This window comes from Cephus cinctus, unplaced genomic scaffold (genome assembly GCF_000341935.2).
Source record: "Cephus cinctus unplaced genomic scaffold, Ccin1 Ccin1_scaffold0101, whole genome shotgun sequence".
In the NCBI taxonomy this organism is placed as follows: domain Eukaryota; kingdom Metazoa; phylum Arthropoda; class Insecta; order Hymenoptera; family Cephidae; genus Cephus; species Cephus cinctus.
In genome coordinates, this window is record NW_014332838.1 from 2,749,091 (window position 1) to 2,759,524 (window position 10,434).

At 36.3% G+C, this 10,434-nt stretch overlaps 1 protein-coding gene across 19 annotated transcripts in view; it reads left to right on the forward strand.

Moving 5' to 3' along the window:
• The window catches only part of LOC107274735 (protein hu-li tai shao), a 39,471-nt gene extending 29,320 nt beyond the window's left edge, over positions 1-10,151 (forward strand). For 6 of the 19 annotated variants that reach the window (XM_015754166.2, XM_015754171.2, XM_015754172.2 and 3 more), the window contains 3 exons: positions 7,244-7,311; positions 8,185-8,329; positions 8,969-10,151. In XM_015754166.2, coding sequence (XP_015609652.1) covers positions 7,244-7,311; positions 8,185-8,313 — 197 coding nt within the window. In that variant the 3' untranslated portion in view covers positions 8,314-8,329; positions 8,969-10,151. Of the gene's footprint in view, positions 1-13; positions 6,275-7,243; positions 7,312-8,184; positions 8,330-8,968 lie in introns of those variants that run through there. The other 13 variants (XM_025091969.1, XM_025091975.1, XM_025091974.1 and 10 more) reach the window with 3 other exon arrangements.
• Positions 10,152-10,434: the final 283 nt, after the last annotated feature.

Consider the following 10,434-nt stretch of genomic DNA (forward strand, 5'->3'; position numbering starts at 1 on the left):
AATGTGGTTGCAGATTCTCGTAGAAGCAGCTGCAGCAGTGATAAGTACTACGACGGGCCCCGTCCAGAGTACTATAGAGCTCTCGAACGTGCCAATTTAATATTTACAAGGCATAACAAGGAGCAGACAATTGGATCCGAGGACTCGAATTTAGAGTCCTATAATGACGACAGCACGATCTCGAATTTCGAGAGGTCGTATTTCACGAGCGACGGGCCCCGTCTAGAGGTCGCTAGGAGTGCTTTTATCGCTGAACGCATGACACCCGTACTCACTGAAATCACTAAATCATCAGCAGCATCGCGTTGCACGCGTTACGAAACTCTGCGTGCCATTCAACGACCCCCTGTGCCACCCAAGCCTAACCGCCATCTTGCATTGAGACGAGCATTTTTCGACGACTTTCAAAAAACGAAGACACCGATGCCCTCGGCCATTCAGGAACGCTTCGAGAGATTTGTCGCGAAGAAAACTCGGTCCTCCGACGATTGGTTTCGTACGGTTTTTCAACACGTACCCAATTTCTTGGAGAAAAAGAATCAAGGTGGCATTGGCAGCTCCGTTCTTACGAATCGCGCCAACTTTAAGGAAAACGTCTTGCGCTTTGAGCAGCTTGCTAGAAGTTGTTTGAAGGATGGGAACTTCGTTGACAGGAATGACAGGAAAGTTTTGGAAACTTGTAACAGGGATTTTAGCAGCACCGTTTTTACTGGCAGATCTACTTGGGAAAATGGGAATGAGAGGTGGTTAGGTGAATCGGTTCCTGTGAATTGTTCCCTTCGAAATAACGTTGCGATTAATTTTTTCGAGAGAATTGACACTCCTTTGTATAACATTGGGGATACTGTTAAAATCGTGGATTACTCTGTGAGTCTGAAACCCATTGCGAATTTCGTTGAAAAGGTTCGACTTGACGATATGGCGAAGGATCATTTGAAAATTGTTGAATCGTCCAAGAATACGAATATCAACGACGAATGTCTTTCGTGGAAAAATGTTTGTCCGACCAACGAAAAGAAGTTGGGGAATTTTATAAATGAAAATGATTTGACTGTTCGCCATGCTGAAACTTCGATGATCCTTAACAATGCTCCAGATAGCTCTGATAAAAATGGTAATATATGTGAAATTTCAAAGTCGAAAGAGTTTTTAAAAATTCCATACACAGAGGCTTCGTCGATTTCTGGGGTTATTGAAATAATTAAAAACATTAATAATATAAATGCCATTGATTCCAACGCAGACAAGATAGAAGCTGGGATTGTCGATGACAAAATTGTCACTGATGTTGAAATGCAGGAAATGCATATCAGTGAAAGTCAACTCGATAAAAATGGAAATTCGTGCTTAGCCAGTGTCAACGTAGAGCAGAAAAGTCCAAGCGAAAAAAGGTACGACGATCAAATTGGCATTAGTCAACTAGAAAATGTAGAGAATGATGAGCATTTTATGACTGACAATTCTGAAAATATTCAGCACATCAACCTCACGGAAGACCAAGACGTAGAGACGCATAAAAGGGACGAGATAAATCTTCTGTGTCTAGAGAAATTTCAGGATGACTTGGAATTCCTAAATGATCCAGATATCCGTCCAATTGACGATTCACTGAACGAAGAGGATGATTGTCAAATCATCAAAGAAATTATATACTTAAAGGGTGTCGAAAATTCAGCATCAAGTAATTCTATTGAAACGAAATTGAAAGGTGCCAGTAATGCCATTGAAGAGTCTACAAAAAAGATAGTTGAAAATGATTGTGACATATTCAAATACCCAGGAAAGAATTTTCAAAAGCAGGACAGCATCACAGAAGTGATAAATAGTATGAATGCTGATTTGACACCAACCAAAATGTGCCTCGACATTCTGCCAGAAACAGACATATCCTTGAAGTATAATCTGGATTCGACTAACATGAGTCTCATTTACAGCCTAACTCCCACAGGAATGAGTGACACCTGTTCCAACAAGGATGACGAGTCCTTAGATCTTCCAAAGAGCGACGCGGGTTCCAGTATACACGACGAAGTCTCTGAATTCATCTGGCAGGATCTGGTAACCAGTACTCGTCGTGAGACTACACCTGATGGCAGTCTTGATCTTAATAAGACCATAGACTTATTCGAAAGCTCCTTCGAGTCATGCTCAGAGCAAGGATCTGACATTTTGGAATTGCCATTGTCTACTGTCAGGGAAATAAAGGACACCGAGGAAGAATCTTTTCTTAATGATATAAGTCACTCCGCTGATCAGATTATTGCTGATCTGAAGGATATAGAGATTTTCTCTAAGGCTGCGCTGCTGGTTGATCAAATTGTTGCAGATGTAAACTGGTTAGTCTATGGGATCAATTGGCAGAGTTGTGAGAATAAGAGTATTGAAAATTATATAAGGAATAAAATTATGGGGCTATATGTTTCTAAAGACATTGTACACTCCATAGTGGATGCAATTCCTTTCGATACTAGTGCACCGATACAAGATATTGGCATCGAAAGCAATAATGACAGTGATCCTGTTATTTTTAATGCTGTAAGGCAATCTCCTGTATTATTTATAGAGACTGCGAAAGCTGAGCATGACAAACAGCAAGATAAATATATGAATATTCGTGGTTCCTTATATTTGATAATGGATGAGTATTCTGAAAGTGATACTAGAAGAGAAGATAATACAATCAACTTGGAAGGTAACAATAACTACAACGATACACAAACTGTGGAAACTGATGATGGCCCAAATAACGATGTAAATGATTTAGAAGAGATTTCCAAGAATCAAGAGGAAGATACTTCATTCTTGGAATTGTCTCGAGATAATCCTGAAGAAATATCTCAGGAAAGTAAAGAAAGAGAAATGACTGATGATTCTTCTGATATTTTGGAAAAGGAAATAAGTGAAGATAATGATATCTCTAATAGCACCGAAAATGTCATCGTTATCGAAGAAATAGTTCACCACGTGATAGACAAATTCTATTTTGACAAATCTACGTCCGAAACGTCTGGCGAATTTTTTGACTTGAAGAAAGTCAAGGAATCCGCCAACATAGAGTTGAAAGTAATGCAAGAGTGTTTCAGAATCGAAATTGATGATATTCCAACGGAAGAAACAATTGGTGATGTCAACGTTTCAGAAGATGACGAATTTTCAAAAATGAGTGACAAATCTGAAATATCGGCCAGCGTCAACGTGAAAATCTCATCCGATAAGACAGATGACGAAACAAGCGTGTCCGATCATTCAAAGGTATCGGACAATGAAGAGGAATTAGGTGTAAAATTATCAAAAAATGAAAATATTTCAGAAGCTACAATAAACTTTGTGGACGTAGAGATTTCTTTGGAGGAAAATGATGAGATTGAGCCAGAAAATGTTGAAATAGAAATTCCAGAAATTCATTTCGAAGCAGATACACTGTGTACTGGAAATATTAATGATAAACCTGAAACAAATCATTTTGACTCGTCTAATGATTCGACCCCGGTCAGTGGCTATTCACAATCTGAGCATGCAGGTAAGCAAGATCATTTACAGGAAACAAATTTTGAAAAACCTGCAGAAGCGGATGGCAAACCGTATTCGATTACGTCATCTTCATTTGTCCCCGAAAGTGACACCAACGAGCAGAATTTAACTGGTTTTGTTTTGGAATTTGTTACTCGGGCAAAAAAACGGGACGATACTGACTTGTTATTAAATTTTGAAGTACAGAAAAATCCATCGCCGGCGAACAGTTACAACGAGGAGTTTACCTGCTTTGATTTTGAGTCCTTCGAGGAGCACTTGATCAATGAAGAATATAAGAGATCAGCAACCAAGGAGAAGGAAGTAAATTTATCGAAGAAGGGACCCGTGGATGAGGAAAAGAAAATTTTGGATTCCTCGTCGACCGAGGTAACCTCTTCGAATTCCGATCATTTTGCTGAAACTGAATTGACGTCCGATAGCGATACGAAATCGGATAATGGCCACGAGAAAAATTTCAAGAAGATCGATTTCTGCTTGATCGAATATATTGGCGAGAAACAGGATGCTGTTCAAAATGAAGATGCAGAAAACATGGAAAATAATGATGAACCATTTTACATGCAATTTGAGGAAGTCGATCACGTTGCAGAATGCACGAGATGCACTTGCTGCTTAGAAGTTTTCAAATTGGATTACTCTTCGCCGGGGCAGCTTCCCCCAATCACCGAAGAAATTTTTGATGAAGAATCTCATCAAAGTAATTGCAATCAAGATGATGAGGTATCATCGACAAAAAGTGAAGAGCGGATCGAAAATAGTAATAATGAGGTTGTTAACGAAGCTAATGAAAATAATTTAAAGGAAAACGACGAGAATCACGAAGAAGAAAAAACGAGCCTATCTAATAATTCATTAATTAGCGTCGAATCTTCAAAAGCTACGGATTATTTATCGTGTAAGGAAGATTCGAGTGTGTTCCTGTCACTTCAGAATACAACCGGAAGCATAACAAGTAAAAATACATCTGACTGTCTTGACGAATCCGAAGATCCGGAAATGCGTAAATCAGGAAATACTCAAGAGGAAGATGGCGATGATTTAGAAAACGACGATAACTCCGACAGTAAACTCGATGCAACATACACGATATCGGACGTGAGCGAAATTGACAACGAAGATTTTGAGAAGATTTGCGAAGCCGATGTATCTAATAATATAGATGAAACTGGTAGAGGTTCTTTTACTTTCAACCGGAAGTCAGACTCTTCGCTGTCAGATGTGATCAATTTTAATATCGATGATCGGCACTTCGATACTACGTTGAATTTTGCAGACGTATCTTCAAATACTTTGTACTCTGAAGTCTTGAAGAATCCACTGAGACCAGTTGAAGACTCTTCAGAAAATTCTGATGAGAATGTTAAGTTGGCTGTGAGCAAAGATGAAATTGATAGCAACCTAGAGGAAGATGACAAAAGGAAGACTCTTAAGAGACGGCAAACATTGTCGAATTTGAAAAATTGTGAGGAATTCGATGACGAAGATCCTCGTGAAGAAGTTTCAAGTAATACACATTGTACCGCTAAGAGGCTAAAATCTTCAGATATAAATGTTATCGACGAGTCTTCAGAGCCTGAAGAAGAGCCCAGTAGCTGTATGACATATTCATACGATACTCGAGAATTTATGAAGCTCGAATTGGCTCTTTTGAATGATAACGACGATAACAATTTTTCTTATAATCCTAATTCAGGTCAGTTATCTGTCAGCGAACGGTCTGAGGTTCGCTGTGAATTGGATATCGTCAGTTTTAGTATTTCGCCATTAAACCCACTGCCAAAATATGAAGACACCACTCTGTATAAAATTGTGTCAAATATTAATTTGACAGACACAGTTGGCAGCGATATGCCAAACTGCGAGGAGGGTCATTTACCGTGAAGGAAAATGAATCCTGTTTCTTTGTTTTTCCAAGTTTTTGGGAATTTTGAACATTAGCACTTTGGGACAGGAAGCGTCCCGTTCTCGAAAGAGCGAACGTGTCGGATCAAGAGACGCGTGAATGAGAAACGTACGTTTTTTTTTTTTTTCATTTCTAGAAAATTGACAATTTTTGATACAGTCAATTTTGGAAAGTTCGTTTTGCTAAAAACTTTCTCTCAAATTACAATCGAAATTTAGGTGAATCGTTTTTCTTACTTTGCCATTTAATTCTCGACGATTCGAAAATTCGTAGGACCGAGTTTTCTTCTTCAATCGGCAAAGAAAAGATAAATATTAATATATAACAAGAGTTTACTTTTAGTTTCTATAAAATACGGTGTGACCGAATTGTTTTTTATAAACTACGAAAATACTATAAATCGAATGCGCGCGAATACATTCGAATTCTTAATTTTTCCTTGAATTACGTAATTTGTTAACATTTGTAAAAATGTAATGGTAATTGCTTCCACGGATCATAATAATTTATTGTTCTAATTTCAAGCAAGGCAAATTACCTGCTGAATTGTATTTAGTCTATAATTGCACTTTTTTTTTTCTTTATTTCCTACCACTATTAATTATTTCTGCATTTCACGTTAATTATACCTTTTTCTTCCTTTTTCCTCGAATTGTTTGATCGTAAAAATAATTGCCATTATATTTCGCAAAAAATGCGTCTTTCGCATTATTCACACGCTGTACATACGCGGCTTTAATGTAACGCAAATCAAAGAGTGATGTGCTTTTTTTGTTCTACGATCTAAAATAATAATAATAAAAAAAAGAAAAGAATCATTCCCAGCACGCTTCAAAATGTTTAATGAATTTGTCTGCGCAGTCGTGAAAGAAAAGGGATGCTTTTGCTGCTTTCCTGCAAAAATTAAATTCCCATAAAAAGAACATGTCACAAATCATAATACATTTTGCAATAATTTTTTGAAAATAATTTACAAAATAACAAATTAAATCAACACATCTTTTTAAGTTACCCAATGATTTTTAATGGCAAGCTTGAAATATCCTTCAAAAAATACTTTTCTTTGACGTCTTCACAATCATTCTTTTTTCTTCTTTAATTTCTTTTTCTCTACTCGCAATCGATAGCAATCAGTCTAAATGGAAAGTTTTGACCAATAATTTTTGTTAAAAAAACATCTTAAACACCATATTGCAATCGATTTCGAGATCTGACGTATTTAACTATCACCTCAGTGTACACCGAATGATCCTATATACACGGTAATCAAAAAGAACCCATTCTATGAGTGGATATTGTTTTTAAATACTTAAATGACGAATGTCTGTCAAATATTTATTATTTAATATACAATATTCTTGGTTGAAGATTAAAATGACTTTCTGTGCTTAACGATCATCTAAAAAAATTGAATGACTAGAAAATTTGTTCTTTTCGATTACTTAGCTTTATCATTGCACTTATCTGCCTGTTGATATATGGTTACGGATGAGAATAATTAACGCTGCTATAGCGAAGTCTGATTAAAGCGAAATATCAACTTTACTAACCGAAGGTAAGGATGTCTTCCAATATTTCCCAAAAGTTCTGTCTGCATGGTCATGTTTCTCCTACTCTGATCCTTATTCCGGTTTACAATTCTGTCTTCTAAGATTTAAGATGTTTCGAGGGGAATAGAATATTTGATGGTAATTCGGGAGCAATATACGGGCACTAACTTCTCTTGTGGTTGTATAATTTGTCTTTCTTTTTTGTTTAACATTCTTTGATTTTGGAAAATTCTTTAATACAGTTTTTGAATTTCAGGAGAGAACACTGTAAATGGCGATCACTCGGATGCACACCACAGTACGTTTTCACAGAGCAGCAAGGAGGTTTGTTTAAAAATTTTGAAAAAAAAATCAAAATTATATATATATGTACAATCCACCACTCAAAACTCACCGTCTCGCACTTCCGTCATTCATATACGCGAGTTGTCAAAAATCGTCGGCATTCCTATCACTTAACAATGATATATTTTAATATATTTTGTTGACATATAAGATTTGGAAAATCATGACGAATTTTGGGAGCCTGCAATAATCATCATATTTCTGTGTACTGCAATATTCGTATTTTACTCGTATTTAATTATATACATTTTATTTGTCCTATCTCATCTTCATCTATGCAATCCGGAATCGAAAAATTGTAAAGAGAAAAAAAAAATGGAATTTCGATATACGGTTAAAAAATATTACGGTTAAAAAAAATTTCTATAAAAGAAATTCTTTTTCGATTCCTCGGATAAATTTCATGTGATATTCATAAGAAGAAAGCTAGCATTTCTATTAAACAATTTTTTATTTCGCCTAAGAGCCAAAGCCAAAGATTATTTGTTTGTACCAAAAAAGTTATTTTTGGATAATATTCAAGGAATACCATTAAATTTCACACCTATCAAAATACAGCAGACAGAGATTCATATGAAACTATGTTTATACTTTTGCTCAGTCCACACATGACTTTTCTGGAAGGCAGATTGAAACTAGTCAATCTTGCATGGCGCTTCAAAAAGCAAGCTAGAGACAGTAAAAGAAAACTAAGTAAATACTAACGAAAGAAAAAAAAGTATATGAAAATGAAAGGCTTTCTAACCGAAAATCCTTAATGGCGATTTAGTGAAGAGACGATAGAGTTTGGTTATGGGGTTGCACGTTGCATGAAGAGGTTTAAGGTTATCGGTTGGGACCTTCCATGTTAAGGGTTCCATGTCGCAGGACGTGAGCGTTAGCGAGGAGTCGCCGAAGAAGGAGAAAAAGAAGAAGAAGGGCCTGAGAACGCCATCCTTCCTGAAAAAGAAGAAGGAGAAGAAGAAGTCCGTCGAGGCGTAGGTAGTCCTCGAAACAGGTTGGTATTGCATAATTAAAAAATAAATTCATCTTCCTTCATTTTTTCCTTGACTCTTATCGGTAACGACGACAGCCATGGCAGCCACAGCAACGAGGAAAGAAATCAATTTTAGCAGGATTAGATGAATCTAGAAAGTAATACTTAGAGACTTAGAAAGAGAAAAATAGTGGATAAGAAAAATCATTGTTTCACTATAAAAATCATCTACCACACGTATTTTCTTTGAATCATATCAACAGTTGAATTCTCTTGTTAAAGTGGAACAAATATTTTTCTTCTCTACCAACCAGCTTCTACTTAGACTTGAAGAGTATTGCCTTATATATAGTGAAGAATTATATACATAGCTGACTGCTTAGATTCATTGTACACATTAAAATAGAACAGCTGCTGATCCGCTGTCTTTATTTGCTGGCTACGAATTTAAGAGTCGTAATCATTTTTACTAGAACTTTTGTTCCTGTCATGGCGACTAGCAGCTCCTTTAGTCTTGATTATAAATTGGCTATCCCATCGAATCCATACTCTTAGTAAGCTAATACTCGTAAGACCTATAAGATCACTTGATATGCGTTTCAAAATTGTTTTTACATTTTTTAATATATTAAAATTTGCTTCTTTTTTTTTCTATTTCAGACACTGCCACAAACACAAGCTTACCATAAGTAATGTAAACGGATAAGAGATTTATGCAACGCGAAATAACGGAGGGAGATGGACAACGCCGAGATTCTGTATGGCTCGAGACGAAGAACGAAAAATTCGACAAGGATAAACGATAAAATGTTTTAAACTGCGATGCTGACGTCTGGGGCTGCACGATTAACGAATTTGTGGTTGGCGAAGAGGACCGAAAGGTTTTAGGGAGAAGGAGAGAGCGAAATGAAAAGTGATGAAAGTGACGGAGCGAAAGGACGAGGTAGAATGAAAGGAAAAAAATTAAAGAAAGACGAAGGCACGACACAGAAAATTATAATTAACGAAGCCAACTCGAATAAGATTGACGGGAAAATTTTATTATTATTTTTCATCTTTCCCTTATGGACGCAAAGACTGTCGACGTTATAACTTTTATTGTTATTATTATTATTAACGTTGTTAGTATTATCGCTATTTTTATTCCAATCCTCCGATTAACGTCTGCAGAAACGAGGAAAATAATCAGATATTAAGTGCGAGCTACTTTTATTCTTGTTTATCACGTCTCTTGACTTTTTTTGCCATTTTCCTCGTGTGAATTCTACCTTATGATTTTTTTATTCAGGATGCGGCTGTCGTTTTTGATCATATATATTTTTTTTCTTTTTCTCCAGTGGGACCGTTTTATACATATTTTTATATGTGTATGGTGTCTCGAGGTTTTTTTTGTGTGACGATTATTGCTCATGGCAGTGATCTTCATTTACTTCTCGTCATTCTTCTTCTCTTCACTGAACCTTTTCAGAACTTTAGTTATACTTTTATTTTTCGTTCTTATACTACCTCTTGACTAAACGCAAGAACACGTGAAAACGTTGTGATATTGTTTTGTTTGACTTGAGACTCGAGTTATAAGAAAATATATATCGATAAGAGAAAACTCAAAGTTGGAAACTGATAACGAAAGATGTTAATAGTGTCAAGACGAGCGAGAGAAATTTTAATAGCACAATCCGACTAGCGCAGAGAGATTAGTGTTATTTAGTGCAGTAAAAAAAATATCTTAAATGAAATTGTGAATTCGTATTTCTATTTTGAAATATATCACGTCAGTTTTGATTGGCGACCGACCCAGGAAAAAGTTTTAATACGAGGAATTAATAAGAATTGGATAATCTTGTGTCACTTTTTATTCGTTCCTCCTCTGCGAATAATGGCCTAGCGTTACAAACGTCGTTCAAGCGTATTTGTGTTTGGGACAAATTTAAAAGAAACAAAAAAAAGAGGATGTATATGAAAAATTGACGAAAAGCTGGTTTCAAGGGGGAGACAAGAATCATGGTGTGAACGCATCCTGATTAATGCTTTTGTAAAAAGAAAATTACGCTCTTTTCTCTTGCCTCTCTTTCGCACCTATCTCTTGTCTGTTTAGCGTGCGAATTAAGAGATGGATTAGATGGGGG